General features: G+C 35.2%; 1 protein-coding gene and 1 long non-coding RNA gene across 2 annotated transcripts; both read left to right on the forward strand.

Annotated features, from left to right (window-relative positions):
- Window positions 1-8,730: 8,730 nt before the first annotated feature.
- LOC109189606 lies at window positions 8,731-12,088 on the forward strand. The gene is made up of 2 exons (XM_019340218.1): window positions 8,731-9,867; window positions 11,531-12,088. Exons 1-2 carry the CDS (start codon window positions 8,895-8,897, stop codon window positions 11,962-11,964), a joined length of 1,407 nt encoding a protein of 468 aa, XP_019195763.1. The 5' UTR covers window positions 8,731-8,894; the 3' UTR covers window positions 11,965-12,088.
- Window positions 9,870-10,418, forward strand: LOC109189607. Its single transcript, XR_002055592.1, has 2 exons — window positions 9,870-9,926; window positions 10,337-10,418. It is a non-coding gene; the product is annotated as an uncharacterized LOC109189607 (long non-coding RNA).
- Window positions 12,089-22,893: the final 10,805 nt, after the last annotated feature.

Raw genomic sequence — 22,893 nt, forward strand, 5'->3', positions numbered from 1 at the left:
TTTTATATGTGTTTTCTAAATGTTCTACTTCCGTTGTTTTGAGTGGTTTTGAACTGATAAACCTATTTTTGCTTAGGTTATTTTTTCCTGTGTTAAATATGTATGTTTGATTTTGCTGGAAATTTTGGTTTTGTGTTGATCGAATGCCAAACATGTCTGTTTCCAATTACTCATGTTCGTCTGTGTGCCTTTCATGTTGATGTAGCTCAGATCGTGGATTTGGTGTCAAGTAACAATGATTTGATTGTGTTGTAGTTGAAGGAAATAGATCAGTTTGATCAATACGCGTTCAGTTATCTCATACTTGACTTTCTGGAAATTTAGCGTTTATATTGATTGGTTGCTTAAGATGGTTTGTGTTTGATTAGTTATTGTTTGTATGTCTGTCATGACTTCGGTTTGTGCATTTGATTTCAGAGGCGAGCTTTTAAATTTCTTTTGGTTGAGAGACATGGATCCATTTGACAATTCTTGTTTGGTTATCCTATGCTTGATTTTCAGGAAAATTTATGTTTAATTTTATTCCGTTGGTGCATTATTATTGTCCATAAGTCTGTCATCACTTGAAGTTATTGTTTGTTAATCATGGATTATGTTTGTAAATCTTTTCTTGTTGATGTAGATAAGATTGTGGATTTGATTCCATCTGCAATGAAACAGAGCGGTTTGATTAAAAAAACACACTCAGTTATCCTAGGCTTGGTTTTCTTGAAATTTCTTATCCTTGTCACTTGTCACTTGTGTTTCTGAGTGTTTAGTGTTGGTATGCCTGTCTTGGCTTTGATGGTGTAGTTCAGGTCTTGGATTTAATTTCATCTACAAAGTTTTGGGTTACTTGTTGAATGACATAGATGGGTTTGACTAAGTTGTGTTTTGTTATCTTATGCTTGATTCATGAAGTTTGGTTTTCTAATTGATCTGTTCCTATTGTTTTCCCCATCCATTTTCTTATTGTTCTGTCTTGGCTTGATGTAATTCAGATAATGGCTTTGATGTCACCTGCAAGGTTTTGGGTGCTTGTTCTGGTTGAACAACATAGATCGGTTTGAATAGTATATTTTGTCTATTTAAATCTTGATCTTCTGAAAATTTTGGTTTGTATATGAATTATTGAGATATCCATTTCCACTATATGTTGTCTTTTGGTCTTGACTTGTTGATGCAGCTCAGGTTATGGATTCTATATCAACTGCAATATTTTGGATTCTTGTTCTAATTAACAAAACAAAAAAAAAAAAAAATTGAGATGGGTTTTGGTTAGTTTGTGTTTGAATCTCCTATTTTACCTGAATGTGCTTATTGTCTTATTAACCAATCTTTCTTTTTGAGTGGCCCAATTGTGTGCTTTTTGTGTTATTTGCTACGAATTTGTGATTGAATGTGTGTATTACTTGGTATGTTTTATCTACTTAATCTGCTCCAACTTGATTTGTGTGTCTTTATGTGCTTATATGTTATCAAGTTGATTTGTGGGTCTTTTTGTGCTTATATGTTATCAAGTTCTGAATGTTTTTCGTTACTAATTTTCTTGTGCAGGTTCAATATATTCTATCGGGCACTCCGTCAGACTTAATCCACTAATATAGATATTCACCTTTGTCAATTTATTGGCAAAAGGGGGAGTATATACTAAGGGGGAGTATGGTTGGAATAAGGGGGAGTTTTGGTAAAACTATTGAATGGTTGGTTTTGTGGGATTTTGGTAAAATTATTGGATTCAGGGGGAAGTAAGAGCTTGACTATGACTGCTGCATATGGTAATTCTTTTTGGTACTACTACTCTATGGCTACTCTATGGTACTCTCTTTTGGTAATCTCTGATTAATATATCACTCTTCTCGCCAAGTATAAAGCCTTTATTTGGCTAATTCATCTACTGTGTATTGTGGTTGGTCAATGCTTATTTTATGAAGTGTGAAGCCTCATGGATTCTTCGACAGTACATGTTATGTGATATTTAATATAGCGGGTTCATGGATGGAACATGGTCCAAAAGAGTTTTTGGTAATTGGCTATTTAATTCTCACCTTAGGATATTGTTTAGTACATATACTAAGGGCCTTGAATAAAATTATTGTTTAGTACATATACTAAGGGCCTTGAATAAAATTGTTTATCTTATTTGCCCAAGGTATAAGATATTGTAGTTTTTATCAAATAAATTGCCAAATGGGGAGATTGTAAGTGTACAATTTTAGTACACATTAAAACATTTGTTGGCTAATTTATTTAGTTTTCTTTTATTAGATTTAAATTGTTTTTAAGATTAGTTTAAATCTTTTGGACCACTTTCTATCACCAAAAGTTATTTTAAGTGGATGACAAGCATTGGATTTTAAAAAGAGAAAATGCATTACAGTGAAGATTTCAAATGAAGGGTGTGGCTGTGATTAATCGAAGGAAATGTGATGCTGATTCTAAGGATCACAGTGTTGGGTTGAAAAGCTATAAAAGGAAGCCTCTCCAAAGAAGAAATTGCCATTTTTTTGGTGAACTGCTATATTGATTGAAATATACACAAGTGCTATTTAAATTAATCAGCTAAATTATATTATTATTATTATTATTATTGTAGTTCAATTCTGGTCTGCACAGACAGTACCTGGTACAGCTGAAGCTTCGGTTGAAGATCGTCACGGCATGCACGTACAATCCTGAGTAGATGTTAGGAAGGTGTTGTAGTGGTAAAGGCTGAGGGTCATTTGTACTTACCTCTTGTAATACTCCTTGGTGAACATCTATAGTGGATTGGGCAGACGAGAGTTGCCCCGCAGACGTAAGAGAAGCCCTCCAAACTGCGTGATTAATCTCTGAATACTTGTTTTATTTTTATGCATTTATATTTCGTTATTTATGTTCATTAAATAACCTAATTAATTGATAATGTAATATCTCTTCTAAAACAAGTAGAACATTAAGAGTATAATTGAATTCAAGATTCGCGGTGCAATTTCAGTTCATTTATCTATTTGAGCATTGTTCCTATTTATCCACGAAAACGCAGACGTTATGCCATGGAACCGTGTTCACCATTCATGGTGAACACGGTTCTAACGGTGTTAGTACACCGTTATCTTTTTTTTTTTTTTTAATTGCGTGACTTTTCTTCTTTATTTTCACATTTTGCGGTTTCACTTTAATTTGAGGTGAACAAAGATTTCGGACATTCATAAATTATGAATTCATGCCTGCACATTCACTTTGGAACCATGCCTACACATTCCCGTCCGAAATCACGGACATTCATAAATTATGAATCCATGGCTGCACATTCACTTTGGAACCATGCCTACACATTCACTTTGGAACCATGAGATTATGAATTTTCTGTTATAAGATTATGAATTTTCTGTTATGAGATTATGAATTTTCAGTTATGAGATTATGAATTTTCTGTTATGAGATTATGAATTTTCTGTTATGAGATTATGAATTTTCATTAGATTCATAATTTCGGACATTCATAAATTATGAATTCATGCCTGCACATTCACTTTGGAACCATGCCTACATATTCCCGTCCGAAGTCACGGACATTCATAAATTATGAATCCATGCCTGCACATTCACTTTGGAACCATGCCTACACATTCACTTTGGAACCATGAGATTATGAATTTTCTGTTATAAGATTATGAATTTTCTGTTATGAGATTATGAATTTTCAATTGTGAGATTATGAATTTTCTGTTATGCGATTATGAATTTTCTGTTATCAGATTATGAATTTTCATAAAATTCATAATCTCATAACAGAAAATTCATAATTTGATCAAACGCGCGCCGTTAACTCCACATCCGCGAAATTTTTTTTTTGGCCTAAAAAGGACATCGTTTTGCCTTGTGTTCACCATTCTCGGTGAACACGATTCCATGACATAATTTGCGACGAAAACGTATTTGGGCCAACGAATGCATGTTAAAACTGAAATAATGGGTGTGTTTTCTAAAACAATGTCTTGTTTGGTAGATAACTTTTTCGCATAATTTTTAACTGTGATTAACTTTAGCTTTTGGTCATATAGCTAATATACATGTTTGGTAAATAGTTTTTGAAATAACCTTATTGGACCCAAAAAGCTGATTTATAAAAAATAAAATAGAAATAAAAAAATAAAAATAAAAATAAAAAAAACTTAGAACATCTTTCTAATTTTACTTTTTGAAAAAAAAAAAATTATATCAACTTTCATTAACAGTTAAACACCCCCTTCCTTTCTCAAATAGTCAAATTGTAGGATCCCCTCACCTTTTTTTTTTTTTAATTATATTTTACTCACATATTTTTATTTTATTTATTTTAAATTTTAATGTGTCTGTTTATGAAAATACAAAAAAAAAAAAAAAAAAAACCGAATATTTTTAATTAAATATTCAGCAATTTTTATTTTTATTAAATATAAAGAATAATTATTAAAATAATTTTTTATATTTTATGTGTATGCGTGACAAAGGCCTTTCATGTCTGCGTAAAAGTGAAGGTACTATAAACGAGACGAAATGGGCTTTCGATTCTATTTGTTGTTTTCTTGTGGATTTTGTTCACATGATAGTTGGTAGTTTGGTACACAATCAGCATCTTTGAGCTGGCAAATTATACTAAGGATAAGGCAATCGTTATACCATGGACCATGGTTCACATTGCACTATAGAGCCGGGTTCATGTAATTATGTTTTGTGTTATGACATTTTATATTTTACGTTATGAAATTATGTATCTTATGAGTATGAATTTTGTACCTAAAATTTTTTAGTAATTGTGTCTTATGTTACTAATTTCAGTGTCTTGTGTTATGAAATTTCGTGCTTATAAACATAAATTATGTACCTAAATCAGATTTGAAAAATAAGTAAATATATAACATGTGTATGTGTCTTGTGTTATGATTTTTTGTGTCATGTGTTATGAAATTCTATATCTTACAAGTATGAATTATGTACCTCGTCTTTTCAATCCAGATGGGTCCATAATGCTATGCTATTTGTCTTGTGTTATGATTTTTTACATTTTGTGTTATGAAATTATGTACCTTACGAGTATGAAGTACCTCACTGTTTCAATCCATGATCCATAATGCTATATGGACCCTAGTTCATGATATAAATTGACAGGACCAGGGTCTATCTTGTATTGTGGATCTGTTTCAAAATAGCCTTTAGATTATTTACGCAATTGACATATTTTGTAACTAAAATTACAGTTTATGCGCCTAATAAATAAATTGAAGGCACATAACATGTTAACCACAGACACATAAAATAGTAACTACAGACACATAAATTGTTAACTGCAGATACAAAATATGTCACACACACACACACACACACACACACACACACACACATATATATATATATATATATATATATATATATATACATATATATATATATATATATATATATATATATATATATATATATATATATATGTATGTGTGTGTGTGTGTGTGTGTGTGTATATATATATTGTACTTACATATTTTGTATTTGCAGTTAACATATTTTGTACTTACAGTTAATTATTTATGTGTCTGTAGTTAACATGTTATATGCCTTTAATTTATTTAAATGCACAAACGGTTAATTGCAAGTACATAATAGAGTTAATCACCGTTTTGGTCACTCAATTATTTCTCAACTGTCAATGTAATCCCTAGTTTTCATTTTCAACCAATTTGATTCTCGAATTGTTTCAAATTTCGTCAAATTAAACCTTTTCAGGAACCAAAATGGTAATTTTCACATTTTTAAAATTTCGTCAATTTGGTCCCTAAGAGGGTTTAATTGACGAAATTTAAAACAATTCGATGATCAAATTGATTGAAATTGAAAACTATGAACTACATTGACAGTTGGGTAACAATTTAGGGGCCAAAATAATTATTTCCCCTACATAATGTATCAACATAGTTTTTTTTTTTTTTAAGGTCCATAATACAAGATGGACCTCTGTCCATAGTATAACAATTGGGCAATTTATATCGTGGACCAGGATCCACAGTGCACTGTAGACTCTGGCCCACAATATAACGATTGTAACAATTGCTTCGAACTTACCTCTGATCTTTTTGTCAACAGTTATGTTGTGCAACCGTGTGCACCATGCATGGTGCACACGGTTGCAAAACAACGTCATTTTGACTAAAAACGCGCGTCCCATTTAAAAAAAAATCAATTTCGATTCCCCTCAACAACATGATGCACACGGTTGCACAGCATAATTTGCGTCTTTTTGTCGACAAAATTTTATTTATTAATTAATTAATTTTAAAGACTTATAAGCTTAATTTATTAATAAATGAAGGAAATTATCTACAACTTTAGAATCCGCCAAAAACAAAATCCCCTCCCATCCCTTATGTGGATAGAGTGGCCCTCAAAGATGGAGCCAGTGACAAAGATAAGAGTTAGATCGAGTACTCAAAAATTTTATTAATAATGTGTGTGTGTGTGTATTTAGAAAAAAAAAAGTCAATATATAAATACAAAAATATCATTATCTAAGTAGAAATCATAATTGTGTAAAATTACAATTTACAAGATTACAAAAGCATATATTTTCTTAGATGGTGACATTCTGTGTAGTATTTTATTTTTAATTTTTATGATTTTATTCGTATATTATTAAATTTTTGTTAAGAGAATATTTATATTTATATTTGTATTAACACTGTATTGGCGATGCATGTAAATGATTATTCAATGCATGTGTCCCATATCAAGATGAATGATAACACTTCCTATAGAGAATTTCAGCCAAGATACTCTGATTATAGTGATTTTTTATATTTGGTTCTTGTCTTTTAATTTAAACAAATATGACACTTTGACTATCAAAATGTTTTCACCATTAGTCTTTCTATCACCTTGCTGTTATTTAAACGTTAAGTTCACGAATAAAATTATCATTTGAGTCTTCTTCTTCTTAGAGTAAAAAATAATGTCTAGATTTTTCAGCATGAACAAAGGGTGCACCACCACCGTTTCGGATTGTCAGTGAATTTCACAACTAGAATATCATTCCTCCCCTCAATTCATTCATGTTACAAATTGATCTTATTCCCATATTTGAGATTCCAAATCCTCGATGCATTTAACTTTCCAATCGGCCAATTTTTCTTTCAAAAAAGAGCTGAAACAACTGAAAAGAGGAAAAGGAAACACAATTTTATACTACATTTTACAGATTAGGTATCTTGAACACACATTCTAGTATTCTCTCAATAATTTCAGACGACCGGAAGTAAAACGTTGTGGGAATAGACATTCTTTACCGTCTCAAAGATAAGAAAATCACAGAGACTCCATTCATGGGCCATTGCAATTGTTCTGAGTGGTTCAAATTGATTAAGAATATCATACGCAACTCACACACAAAGATAAACTTAAAATATAATGATTACTAAGTAAACTGATCCACCAACCTGGGTAGGGTTGTCCCATTGCAACTCATACTCATGTATCCACCTACTCGACTAGGATTGTTCAATTACAACGACTCATACTCATGTGACGTGTTTGATATTATGATAAAACGGATTTTCGCACCTTGTCACGACTCTTAATGTTTGTATTCTATAGTGATAATTGTCAGTTTTCTCCCTCCAATAATGAGATTTTTGGATATGAAGGAAGGGATTACTTGAGCTACTTAGACATCAGCACCCTTTGGAAAACTCAGTAGATTAAGGGCATGTTTAGTTCACTGGAAAATGTTTTTCTTGAATTTTGAGGAAAACTTATTTTTCTTTTGTTTGGTTAATGAAAAATATTTTCGTCAAGAATGAATAAGACATTTTCCATGGCCACCCTTGGTATTTTGTTTTTTTTTGTTTTTTCACAGAAAACAAGTATTATAATTATGTCCTCACCAACTTTTCTTAATTGCCATTATTATTGTTGTTATTATTATTGTGTATATGTATAATTGTCTTTATACTCATTATTCCTTACAATTTCAAACTCAACCAAACAATAGAATCAATATTTCCAGTAATTTATTTTTCACTGACCAAACAATGTAATTAATATATTTGTTTTCCATAGAATTTGAATTCCATTTCCCTTCAAAATTTTCTATGAAACAAATTGGTCATAATTGTATGAGTTAATTACTGAAATGATCGATTGACTATAGTGAAATTACCGATTTAGTCATTAACTTTTTTTTTTTTTTTTTTTACCAATTAAGTCCGTCAACTTTAAAAATCTTAACCAATTTGGCCCTCCACCTGTTTTGCCCTTAGACATCCGTTAACTTGGGACCAAATTGGTAGTTTTGCTATAGTCTAAGGACCATTTCGGTCATCACATGCCCAATTTTTTTTGAAAAGTTAATTATTAAAATGGTCCATTGACTATAACAAAATTACCAATTTAGTATCGAGTTAATGAATGTCTAATAGCAAAACAAACAGATGACCAAATTGATTAAGATTTTTTAAAAAAAAATTGAGGGACTTAATTAGTCAAAAAAAATAATTAAGGACCAAATTGATAATTTCGCAAGTGAACATTTCGGTAATTAACTCTAAATTGTATTGAGTACATCAATATAATATGACAAAACAAGTTAATTTTGTTTTTTTATATATGTTATAAAGAAAGGGATACCCTATTCGAAGTTTGAACCCATCACCTTCCACTTAAAAAAACAAGTTAATACCAGTAGACTACAAGGCACTTGGTTAAAAAAAAAAAACCAGCTTATCACTCCAACTTAAAAAAAAAAACAAGTTAATTAAAGTATACATTTCACTCACATATTCACGTGTGTAGCCGTGTAGGCAGTAGGTAGCTGCCTAGCTGCACCCCATTTGACCATTTCAGTTCAAGGCAACTCTACTTCCTCAGCTTATCACTCCAACTCCGAGCCTCTACTTCAAGATTTGATGGCGGAGCAAGACGGCGTCGCCGCCGCAGCAAAGGCGGCGCAGCCCAAGAGCCGCCCGGTGGGCGGCACTGAGTATAGCTGGTGTAGAGCGGTGCCCGGTGGGACGGGCATAACGGTGTTGGCAATCCTCTTATCGAAACCCGTTGATATTCCACTTCTCGAAAATGCCCTCCTCAAGTTGCAAATTGCCCACCCAATCCTCAACTCCAAACTCCGCTACCACGCCGCCACCAATTCCTTCTCTTACCTCACTCCCCCCACTCCTCGCCTCCAAATCCAGCCGTTCGATCATTCCTCAACGGCCGAGATTCTCCTCCGCCGCGCCGCTCCCTCCTCCATCTCGGACTTCCACCTCATCCTCGAGCACGAATTAAATCGCAACACCTGGCACAATCCCGACCCTTCGTCCGACTCCGAAGCGGACACTTTCTTCGCCAGCGTGTACGACCTGAACGGCGGCAAGCGGGTACTGGCCCTCCGGCTGCACACGTCAGCCTGCGACCGCGCCACCGCCGCCGCATTGCTGACCGAGCTGCTGCACCCCCTGGTAGGCGGCGGCGGGCAGGAGGAAGGGACACAAAGGGAAATAGAAAGCGAAGGCGAGGTGGGTTTGGGAATAGAGGATTACATTCCAAACGGGAAAGCCAACAAGCCATTTTGGGCAAGGGGATTGGACATGCTGGGATATTCTTTGAATTCTTTTAGGTTATCCAATATAGCTTTCCACGACACGGAATCTCCTCGGGCGTCGCAGGTGGTGCGGCTGACGTTGGGCAAACACGACACTCGCCGGATTCTGGATGGGTGCGAAGCCAGAGGTATAAAATTGTTTGGGGTTTTGAGTGCGGCTGGGTTGATTGCAGCCCGGGCTTCTAAAGAGCTTCCAGATCATAAATACGAAAAGTATGCAGTTGTCACCCTCATGGACTGCCGTTCAATTCTTGATCCCGTGCTTAGCACCAACCATGCTGGTTAGTTTTATCCCCTCTATGCCTTATCTTCATTAATTCTTGCATCACAAAAGACCATAGTTGTTTGCTAAATAGCTATTATTGTTCCAAAAGGCTGAACCCCAACCCTAAGGGCCCCACATCCCGGTCCGACAGCTAAATAGCTATTATTAACTGATTGGTTAGTAGGTTTGATTAACGGGTAGTATTAGTTGATTGTAGAAAGATGTTAGGTAAATTAGGTGTTAGCTATTAGCTGTTAGTTGATTACATATCAAATGATTTTTTCAAAAAGTTTATCGAAAAAGTTGCTTTGAATAACTTTTTGAATTTTAATGTTTTGAAGCAATAAGATGTTACAAAAAATTAATTAATCAACCACTCATATTGATTATTTAACCATGTTAAACAACTAATAGTGGTCAAACAAGCAAAAATTAACTGATAGACTAATTATTTTACCAAGCATGGTCCAAATCTTTCGTCCTAGTTCTATTCTGTTGCTCGACAAAATTGTAAGAGACTAAACTCAATGACCCATTAGTTAAAAGGTTTAACGCGGGTGCTCATAAGAAACCCCTTCATAGTAAGGTGAAATTCTCACCCTAAAAATTAGGTAAACTCACTAGCTTCTTTAGGTAGGAAGTTTGGTGTTGGGGCCAATAAGAAGTCACTCCATAAGAAGGTAAAACTTTCATATTGTAATTGTCAGACCGAATCTTACATCTTACCGACACTCTGTCACATGCAAATCAAATGAGTGTTGATTAATTTTGTGAAGGAAAAATACTAATTCTACTCTTAAATTTTACCTTTAATTTTTATTCGCTCTCACACAAATTGATGTTAAATATTTTCATTAAGACCTATAGAGTGGAGATAATTAATAATAATCAATTGTCAATAATAATTAATTATCACATCAAGAAATAAAAGTGAAGTAGTAGAAATATAGAGTACACATAGTAAAGCTTTTTTTGTAAATGTGGTTGGCAGTCAAAGCATTATCCTTTTGTCCTGGATTAATCTGGTCCACAGTTTCCTGCTAACTCCAACTATTTGAATTAATTATTAGGCATCCCCCAACTAAAAAAAAAAAAAAAAAAAAAATTTCTGCATAAAAAAATAAATATTTTTAGCATATTTTTATACTTTTTTTTTTTAATTTATTTCCAACCCATTTACACTTTCTGCACCAAATTTTTTTCTTTCACTAAAATAATTTAAACTTTTACATTAATACTTTAATTATTTTAATATAAAATATAATTATAATGAAAATAATATTTTTATTCTAGAATAATATAGCATATAACATTAATTACATTTTTAATTAATTTATATTCAATATTAGTCTTATTTTTATCCCTTGATGAGATCTTTCAAAATGATATAATTTATTTTTAATAATATACAATTTATGTTTAAATATTTAACATATAACCCTAAATAAAAAGAATTAATTAAAAAGAAAAAGTGCAAAACAGAGAAATAAAATTCTCAAATTTTTGCCATTGCTGTAAAAATTTTGTCGCTTTGGCATCTTCATTGGAGGTTAACTGCGTCAAATTTTTTTGGCTGAAATACCATTGCCTTAAATTAGGTGGTTTGTGTTAGGTAGGCTTTATTGACCTTAATTAATCTATATATAATGATCAAGATCGAAAATGGTGGTACGGTGCAGGGTTTTATCATTCTGCTATCCTCAACACACATGACATCAAGGGAGGAGAAGACATATGGGAAGTGGCAAAAAGAAGCTACACATCCGTTGCAAATGCCAAGAACAATAACAAGCATTTCAGTGACATGGGTGATATGAACTTCCTGATGGGCAAGGCCATAGAAAACCCAGGCTTAACCCCTTATTCATCCATGAGGACTGCTTTTCTCTCTGTGTTTGAAGACCCTATCATCGCCATCACTCACCATCAACTTGGGCTGGAAGACTTCATTGGCTGCTCTTCTGTTCATGGAATCGGCCCCACCATCGCCATTTTTGACACCATTAGAGATGGGGAGTTGGACTGTGCTTGTGTGTACCCTTCTCCATTACACTCTAGGCACCAAATGCAGGGGTTGATTGATGACATCAAGAGGATTCTTCTTCAATCTTAGCATCCGATCGATCCAGCCATTATATTGTATCAATTACAATTACCCCTTTTAACAAATGATTATTTGGACGTACTATTTATTTTCATTCCTTCTCTTTCTAATGAAAAATATAATGTTGTTTTTACTCCCTAAAATTATATTTACTTTTATTTCTTGGAGTGACATATCGGATAAGATGTCACCAAAATAATTAACAATAATCTTTTCTAAAAGGCATATATATTGTTGAACAAAATCTAAAATTTTATATTTTATAGTTGTTGTAAATAAATATATGTGTACATTATTAGAGATATTCTAATAACTTAGTTGAGGATTGCTATGATTAACAAATTGTTATAATCCTACTTTGACTAATATAAGATTTTGGGGTGTTGGATTTATCCTTAATATGACTAGTGCAATATTGTAATGCTTCATAAGTGAAACTTTGTAAGTGGTACATTACAAAAAGGAAAGTAATATGTAAATGACTCTATCAGTTTTCTAGACTAGTCATCTTGTATTCTAGTAGTGACACATACATGACAAATATCATACTAAGTAGTGCGAGTCTCATTGCCTCCGAGGCTAGTCACTGTGTACTCTAGTAGTTGTACACGACAAAATTATACTAAGTATTTTGAGTGTTATTGAGTTATGAAAGAAATATCAAGGACTAAATATTGGTGGGAATATATACTCCCTAACTTCTAAACCTTCCCTATTGAATATTAATGTGTTTGGTCATTGAGTTGGTTTTTTAATATGGGATGGATTCTCTCAAACGGGGATTAATCTTTAGGTGATTAATGACTCATGAGTCATGTCTTATAAATGAAGTCTTCAACTTTATTTTATAGTTAGTGCTATGTTACTCTATCAAAAATATTTTATGCTCATGTCGTGACGCGATGTAAGATATAGTTGTTAGTATGTAATTAATATGAAAATATTAATTAAGTTCTTTTTGTTGGCATATGTTGGTCCACTGTAAATGTTAGTCAAATATATTTTAGTTAGAGTAAAAATAGGTTGTAAAATCTTGGAGCCTAATTTGGAGAGATTAAGAAGGAATCCTAGATGTGGTGGCAAAAGATGCAAATCTCTCTCGATAAATATGTGGCTGAAAATAAATCCATAAAAACTTCCTCAACTTCACTACATAAATCATGCGGGGAGTTGTGATCCAATAAGCCTAATTTTGTGTTGTCTAAAGTCTATGAATAGCGGCTGTGTAATGAAGAAAATTGAAGTTTTATAAGAAATTCAGACATTTTAATCACAAAATTCGTGAAGAAACTTTAAACTAGGGGTGAGTACGGGTTGGGTTTGGGTTTGGGTTCGACCCAAGGGTAATTGGATCACTCAAAATATTTCGAGTTTAAATCTATACTATATATAAAAATAAAATCCTAAATTTTAACTTCCCGCCCAATTTCTAAAAAATCTCTTTTCCCAATAAAATATATTGATTTTTTTCCAATAAAATATATTGATTTCTACTTTCCCATTCGTACAATAATTCTGGGTAAAAATTATATTCTAAAATTATAAAATAGTGTAATACATTCCCTTTGCACATCTATACTCTATACTATATATAAAAACAAAATCCTGAAATTTTAACTTCCCGCCCAATTCCTAAAAAATCTCTCTTCTCAATAAAATATATTGATTTCTACTTTCCCATTCGTACAAGAATTCTAGGTAAAGTTGTGAAGTGTCAAAAGTTCGGCAAGGCATAACTTTTGACTCGGTTGTCCGTTTTGGACAAATGTTATTTTGAAATTGCGTATTTTTTCGAGATCTATCCACCGCAAACTGCCGTAGGCGGTTTGGCCCACCAATTTTTTTTTTAAAAAAAATGCTTTATTAAATAGTTTCTAAGAAAAAACTATGAGAACCTTATGTTTTATTAATGAATTTTTAAATTTTTTAATTAAAAAATTGTCCCGTGCATTATTTAATAATCTCTCTTTATAATTAGTCAAATTATTTAATTATGGTAAATTAAGGAATAATTAATGATGGTAATAGAAATCCTAGAAGAATATAGAATTGAAGAATATTTAATTATTATTATATTATTATTGTGACTCACGGAATACAATACAAGAATATTTAATTATGGTTATATTATTATTGTGTGCCTCACGGTCATTATATACTAACAAAACTTGAAAAGAAACTAATAATAATAATAATAATAATAATAATAATAATAATAATAATAATAATAAGTGGTAAAAATAATATCTAAAAGTAATTAAGTGTTAATAATAATAGTAAGAATATTAACGTAAGAATTATAACATAAATAAATCTTAATAATTAATAACTATAACCAAGTGGCTTGTGGTCCACTGGTATTGGATTGCTCCCCTATGTAGGAGGTCTAGGCTTCGAGTCTTGTTGTAGGCATAGTTTGTATGGGTATCCCCCTTCCTTTGTAATAAAAAAAAAAAAATAACTATAGTCTAGGATTAAATTTGAAATTGTGAGGAAAGATAAGCGACCCCTGGTGAAATTAACTCTTAAATAATTATATATTGATTTAAATATTCTTAATATATTATAACAATTCTATTTCGTGCATCGCACGACTGAAAATACCAATTTTCTAAGTCCGAAAATCGAACCGAAATATAAAAAACATGCATCGGAATCGGGTGTTTCGGATCGGATTTAATTCGGGTCCGAGTTACTATACTCGAAAAATCTAATAGGCCCAAAAATAAACTTTTTAATTTGTTATGTCATTTATAGTTCTCCAATTCTTTGAAGTTAATAAATAATGTAATAATGTTTTTTATAAAATAATTTATATATTGCCAAAATTAATTGAGTTATGATTATCCAACATTTAAAAGTTTATTTATTATGTTGCATTTACTCCGCATCATTTATGTTGATTTTTGCCAGAGTAAATACCAGTGACGTCTTCTGACTTTGGTGGCACTGTCACTTTTAGTTCTCAACTTTTAAATCAACTATTCCTAGTCCTTTTACTTTTAATTTCTAACCATCTACAATCCTTCGGTTAGAATTGCTCCCTCAAGCCGTTTTTCCGAAGGACAATTTTGTCCATTCACATCTAATCACTTAAATAATCCATTTTTCAACCCCCCCTTTTTTTTTTTTTTTTTTTTTTTTTTTTTACAGTCGCTGCCCTCGAAATGACGCCTCGCCATCTTCTTCTTCCTGCTTGAGCTTGCAATCCTTATCAGTGGATTCAGTCCAAGAAAACTCGACGAAACCATTCAAAACAAGTGTGTCGAATGCGAGCATCCTCCTCAGCTGATTCCTTAGACAATTATCAAATATTATCATCGTCAACCCATTTTGTTGCAGAATAAACTTACCGACGACCAATGAGATCATATCTTCTCTAGCTTCTCCACCTTGACCAAAGGGTTGGCCTTGGCAATGGCTTCTCTGCCCGGCCTTAAAATCGAATGAACATCCATGAATGTCGGGGTATTGGTGGCACCACAGAAGGTGACCCCGCACCAGCACCAAAATCCAGTCAACCCAACCTTCTTCGGGCAATCCGAGAGCCGGTTCGTTGCCTTCAAATTCTCTAGCGGTATAGACACTGACGGCACAGCGAATATGGAATTCACTGGAGTCTTGGGTTTCCATTGGGCACCCTTGAGGCAGATCGTGTACCGGTAGTATTTGGAGCAGTAATTCTGCGTCGCCGGTCTTCAGAAAAAGCTGCAATTGTTGGCGCACAGACGGTGGCTTTCGGGCAATTGGTAGTTGTGCTCCTCCGCCATGCTCAGACCTTGAGAAATTCATAGGTTTTCCAAAACTAAAATCCATAGAGGAGACGACAGTGATGGATGGAGTTTGAAAACATTCTATTTGGATGGTTGGATCAGATTATGGGGGTCGGGAATGGGTTTCTTCGAGATGTTGATGAGGACAAAGTCAAAAAATAAATTAAATAATCTCAACAATTGTGAAAGGACAATTCTATCGTTAACATAATGGGATCAACTGGCCTAAACTAACGGAAGGACTACAGATGGCTAAAAATTAAAAATAAAAGGATTAAGAGTGATAGATTTAAAAATTGAGGACTAAAAGTGGCGGTGTCACCAAAATCGGAAAACCTCTGCTGGTATTTACTCATTTTTGCCAATTACTCGATTACTTTTTAAAAAAGTACATAGCCACTGAGCCAGGCTTTAACATTGGGGGCAACAAAATAAAAAAAAAAGATTCTATTTTTTAGGCCTTCTATTGTTTATTGCAGTTTTTGATACCACCAATGCACCAACACCGATAAGTCCATTCATTGTGTTCCCAAACCGATTAGTCCATTCATTGTGTTCCCAAACCAATTAGTCCATTCATGCATTATCAATGCTAATGGGAATGCAAAGGAACCATCAAGAAGACAAAAACAATGCAACCTGCAGATTAAAAAATATATATGAGAAAAATAAATTAAATTTTAGTTTAATTTACACATTACTTTTTTTTATTATTAGGAAGGGGGAAACCCAAAGAAAGCAAAACGAGTTACTATACATTATACATGTAGTGCCATGACGGAAAACCAACAATGGCATCCTCAAGAAAACTCAAAATTTTGGTTAAGCTTGTGTTTTGTATTAAGGGTGGCTAGGGTTCGAATCTCACCTAGCTTAATAGTTTTAATTAGTAGTTTTAATATTTGAGCTTGGTTATTAGTTTTAATGCCTTGATTATGTTACTAAGTTGTGCTTAGCCTAGATGGTTGAGCTTGTGGGTAATTTAGGGAAGGGTTAGAGTTTAAATCCCCTTATGTGATTCACAGGTTTCCCGTTTGGCTTATGAGTTGAGCCTAGCCTAAGTTGGCGTTGTTTTTGGTTGGATAAGCGAATAAGGTAACCCATGCTCTACAAAATATATTTTGCTTACCTATGTGAATATTTCTTGGATTTTACATGTGTTTTGCTATGAAATGTGAGTGTTTATGCATTGTCTTGTGAAAATGCATATCTAGAGCTTGTGTTTAGGATTCTTGTATGCCATTGCTTGGCTATTCCTTTGATTCAAGTCATTTTGTTGTATTTGGTGAGTTTTGGCATGTTTTGGACTTGAATTTGAGCTTGGAGTTGAAAATCCGCAAAGGGATTTATTGTGGTACAGGAGTGTACCCGCGGGCGGAACGGCGGGTAGGGGTCCAACCCGCCGCCCACCCGCGGGGTACATAATGTGGAAGGGCTTGTACCCGCGGGCAGGACCACGGGTAGGGGCCTACCCGTGGGCCCACCCGCGGGGTACGTGTTGTGGTTGTTGGGGGATTTGTTCCCTGTGATTCTTTTGACTCGGTATTTGGTCTTTGGACTTCCCGATGTTCTTTTGTGGAACTATTTGAGTGTCTTCTTGATGTTTCGTATGTCTAGAACTATATGGTAGGAACCCATGTAGGTTTTGGTGTCTTGAATCGTGCTAAGTGTTCAACATTGTGTTTTGTTGAATCGTGATGAGTCTTGTATGTTCTTCGGAACTACGTTTGGTTTACCCGTTTGATAAGCATGCTAGTTCGGTGTTTAAATGCTAGCGTGTGTGTTGTTTGTACCTTCCTATTGGTTGATGATAACTTGTGTTATTCATCGTTGTTGTTGTTGGACTGTGATCCATTCCTTGATTGAGTATGGTTTCATATCTTCGTTGTGATCCGTTGATTGATTCCTGTTGTGGTGTGATGTGTGTGTGTCTTTTACCTGGATTGCACGATTAGTGGTATGGGACACTAGTCACCAAGGTATTGCAGTGGTCCTCATGGTGGCCATGACGTGATTATGGAGTTGTGACCTGTGTGTCAGGTTCACGTGTTTTGGGTAAGGCGTGTGTCGCCGTGTGTGTGAACGGTACCCTCGTGTACTATGAAATCGGTGGTCTCGTTGGTGGTCGTTGGTGGGGGACGACGGTTCCAGGAGGGAAAAGGTTGGACTAAGAAGTACAGGGGTCCTGGAGGTAATGGTTGGAAGAAGATACAAGGCTGGGGGTAGCCATAAGGTTGGAACCGGGCATAAGGAAGGCATATCAACTCGTGATGGGTGATGTCACGAGGGCTTGTGTAGCCGTTGTTGTGAGTTCCCTTCTTGTGACGTATGTAGTCACAAAGGCATGTGTTTCCTTGGCATGTGTTGCCGTTTGTTGTGTCTTATTCCTTTGAGTTATGCATGTCGGGTGTTGGTCTATTGTGTGATGATAGACCATACCTTGAGACTTCTTGTGAGTCGTTGTTGTTCCTTGTGGTCTTGGGATGTGTTCCCGTATTCTCGTTGAGAGTGTTGAGTCTTGTGTTGACTATTACTCTTGGTTTTTGACTTATATATATATGTATTCTGTTTCAGAAATGGCTTTACAAACTTATATCTTACCTATGTATGATATTTCACATGTATTGGTGGGTTACCAGCATTATTCGCTGACCAGGCGTCGTCCCATGTTTTATATGCTTCTTTCAGGTGATTCTTAGACGAGTGCGCGGTTTAGTGCCTGCTAGCATAGTTTCCCCTTTGTCTTTTGTGGCCTATGAGCCAATATAGACGTAGAACTCTGTTGGATGGTTGTAGATTTAAACAATGCAGATTTAGCCTGTGCGTTCAGCCTTGGGTGAGCGTGGCATAGCACCCCGTTTCCTCGTTTTATTTATATCTTATCTTTCAGTCTTCCGCTGTGTTTGGTGTTTTGGTTTAAGTTATCTGCATGTTTTAAGGCTTTAAATAGCTTGGTTTTAGGGGGTGTTACAAAAAGGGTATCTAATAAAAGAATAACACAAGTTACTAACTGAAGTTAAGTAGTGACTAGTAAAACGCTGGAAGAACAAGAAAAACACAGTGATGCAGTTTTTAAATTTTAGAATATGTGGGAAAATTTTCTAAAATTATATGTAAAAAGGGAAAAGAGTTAATGCCACATGGGGTCCTCCGAGTACAGTGGTTTTGCCACGTTTAGTCCTAAACTTTCAAATTGACCATTTGTGGTCCTTCGACTTTCCAATTTAACCATTCGTGGTCCAAGTTAACCACCCATGGTCCTTCAACTTTCAAAATTTAACCACTCGTGGTCCTCTTGAAAGGACTATAGTTGGTTAAATTTTGAAAGTTGGAGGACCATGAGTGGTTAACTTGGACCACGAATGGTTAAATTTGAAAGTCGAAGGACCACAAATGGTCAATTTGAAAGTTTAGGACTAAACGTGGCAAAACCACTATACTCGGAGGACCTCAGATGGTAATAACTCAAAGGGAAAATTATAAAATTAAAAAAAAACCTTCAGTAAATTAATATAAAAGGGAAAATTTTATAAACATGGTTAAAACTTAAATTTTCTGAAAAAAAAAAACTAATAAAGTACTTGTTAGATTTTCATGGCCATAGGCTTTGACGTGTTTGGAGTTTGAGATGCAAACCGCCGGTCACCAGAGAAGTGGAGCAAGTCGAAGCATCAATGGAGATTTCTTCAGATCTACGGTGTACGCTACGCAACTCGAAAGAGATTTAAGGGTTCCTCTGTAGTGAGTAGTGACTAGTGAGCCAGAGGGGTAAGAGAATGAGAGATTGTGACTCTAAAAGTGAGAAGACAAAACGACTCACCAGGAGTGACGAAACGACGATTCAGTGACGGTGAAGGTGGAGAGCCGGAGTTGGAGTCACGGTCCCATGGAGATGCGGAGAGGTGGATCCGCGGAGACCAGCGCCGCGGAGAGCTGAAGACTAGTGGCTGAGGTAGTGAGGCCTGAGAGGGTGAGAGGCGGAGGGTCTAGGGAGTGAATGGTTGAGGGGGTGTCTGGGTGAGAGTGAGATACAGAGAGAATGAGAGGTGAGAGGCGGAGAATGAAAAGGTAGGGTTAGGGCATAAGAGGAAAGTTAATTGCTTATATATAAATATATAATTTCGGGTCTCGGGTCGGATTCGAAATTAAATTTTCCTACCCGAGATCCGAACCGAAAAACTCTATTTTCCTTTTCTTTTCATCGAGTGTGGCCCTTGACATTTCGAACCTGACCCGAGTCGAGTTCAGCGGGTCGAATCCATGGAAAATTCGGGTCAGACCTGGAATGTGCCCACCCCTACTTTAAGAAAAGTGACATATTGGAGTACTATCTATCTGGAGAAGCTGTTCCACTTGATATTAGTACAAATTATCTGAAAATCCAAGTTGGCATACAATTTGTGTAATTACCATATGAGCACACACAAATTGTATTTTTGAAACTTTCTTACAAAGTTGTAGTATAAGGTTGATGTTAAAAATATGTGGTAGGCCTAGTTTTTTTTTGTAAATAATTTGAACCTTAGCTTTCTTTTACTTGTAAAAACGCCGGTTGATCTATAGTGGAAAATTTTAGGCATGGCCCCATAGAGTAGGAGGTGTTCTCTAACTGCGATAAAAAAGTATCTTGTGTATTTTCTATTTAACCTGATTATTTTCATTGCATTTTGTTTGGAGCATTACGTAGAGTAACTACTCGTATTGAATTTTGGCTAGGACTTCTTATCACAGAGTAACAACTCTTGTTATTGCGTTAATTTGTTTAAAGGTTACATTCTTGCTATATAAACTTTCAATTGGTATTAGAGCTGTGTCGCTCAATTTATTAGCGAGATCCTAAGAATGTGCGTCGATAACAAGATCACCCTTGTTGTAAGGAGTTAACAACTATGCTTATTGGAAGGCTAGGATGAAGACTTTTATTAAGTCATTGGTTGAAGAGTGCTGGCAAGTAGTTTTAAACGGGTGGACGCCTCTAGACTGCAGATGAAAAGAAGTCGTATGCAGCTAACAATAGAGCTATGAATGCAATTCATAGTTCTCTAACTCCATACCAGTTTGTACTCGTCTCAGCAACTAACTGTGCAAAGACCGCATGGGATGCTTTACAGATTCACTAAGAAGGTATGGGTTTAGTTAAACTTTCCAAGTTGTAGATGTTGTTATCCTAATACGAGAGCCTAAGAATGGAGGAAACCGAGACAATCTCAGATTTTAGTGCACGGATCAATAATTTGTCAAACAATGCTATCAATCTAGGGGAGCCATGTGGTGAGGAAAAATTGGTGCGAAAAGTCTTGCGATCCCTACCATCGAGGTTCAAGATGCAAGCGGTGTCAATCAAATAGTCAACTAATCTCAAAATTCTTACCTCAGATGAGTTGATGGGGGAATTTTCAAACATATGAAATGGAATTGGACGAAGAAGAGAAACACCTAAAGAAAAGACAAAGGAGTTGCATTTGAAGTAACTTATTCTAGTGTTGGTTTAAATTCGGACACTAAGATGAGTGAATCCATGGCCATGCTGACCAAAATGTTCAGCAAATTCCTGAAGAAAGTGAAGGGTAATGGTAAGGCTCAAAGGGCGAAGTCAAAAGGAGATGGGTCTCGAAGTAATCAGAAATCTAAAAGCTCAAATGGAAACTACAAGCACATAGGATCATTTTAACGCTACAAATGTGGGGGTTATGGACACATTTAGTCTGAGTGTGCAAATAACAAAGGAAAGAAATCTTATACCCTCATGTGTAGGCCTGTGCAGAACCCGCCCAACCCAAACCTGACACAAAAGAGTGGTGTGAAAACCGAACCCGACTAGCCTAATCCGATCCGTAGCCAAGAATGACGACGGCTTAATGAGTTCGGGTAGGGGGTATAATTTCCACCTGAACCCGTCCGACTACCCGATATAGGGTAAGGGTTTGTATACCCTAAGTAATACGACGCCGTGCATGCCTAGTATATATAGAATATGAAGGCTAAAATCTAAAACCCTAGTCTCATTTGCGCAGCTCTTCCATTCTTCCAGAGAACTCTCCGACTTCTCTCTTCTCTCTACCCTAGTTTTCTCAAAGTCTCTTGTTCTTTCTTCTCTCTCAGCTTCTCTCAATCTCTGAGACTCTGAGAGTGTGAGTTAGACTTCTTTGTCTCCGGTGGAAGCTATTATTCTTCGGTGGAACCGTGGAAGCCCCATTCCTTTCCGGTAACCCCTGACCTCTGAGAGTCTGAGTCTCTGATCGGCGCGGATGTGCGATACTCCGGTGGATTGCAGTTCGCTGGCTAGGAATCGAAGCCCTTTATCCTCGGGGGTTTAATTTAGAGAAACGAAGTAATCTCTATTCTCTAAACCCTAATCTTATAGATTGTTAGGTTATAGTCTTATACTCTTATAGATTGTGATTTGTGTAGACTATGATAATGTGATCTGTTGAGAAGTTCCAGATTGCATGTCACTTGTCTCTAATTTGTGATACTTTGTTAGTTTGATTACGGTTTTTGTGATTGTGATTTTTGTGGACCGTGATAATGTGATCTGTTGAGAAGTTCCAAATTGCATGTCACTTGTCTCTAATTTATGATACTTTGATAGTTTGATTAAGGTTTCTGTGATTGTGATTTGTGTGGACTGTGATAATGTGATCTGTTGAGATGTTCCAGATTGCATGTCACTTGTGTCTAATTTGTGATACTTTGATAGTTTGATTAGGGTTTCTGTGATGTGATTTTTGTGGACTGTGATAATGTGATCTGTTGAGAAGTTCCAGATTGCATGTCACTTTGTGTCTAATTTGTGATACTTTGATAGTTTGATTAGGGTTTCTGTGATTGTGATGTTTGTGGACTGTGATAATGTGGTCTGTTGAGACTTGAGAAGTTCGAGATTGCATATTTGCATCAATTGCATGTCACTTGTCTCTAATTTGTGATACTTTGACTATGACTCTGTGAGTCTATCAGTCTGTGATAATGTGAATCTGTTGGTGGAAGCCCTAGCCCCTGTGTCCCTTTGCCCCTGGAAATCCATATTCCATATAAATGATGATTGATGAGCATTATAAATTTATAATTTATAAGTGTAAATCTATGCTGTCCCTTAAAGGAGTTAAAGGCTTAAAGGGTTAATTAATTGTCCCTAATCTGGTGGAAGCCCTAGCCCTTGTGT

The sequence above is a fragment of the Ipomoea nil genome, unplaced genomic scaffold (assembly GCF_001879475.1).
Source record: "Ipomoea nil cultivar Tokyo-kokei standard unplaced genomic scaffold, Asagao_1.1 scaffold1558, whole genome shotgun sequence".
Lineage (NCBI taxonomy): Eukaryota > Viridiplantae > Streptophyta > Magnoliopsida > Solanales > Convolvulaceae > Ipomoea > Ipomoea nil.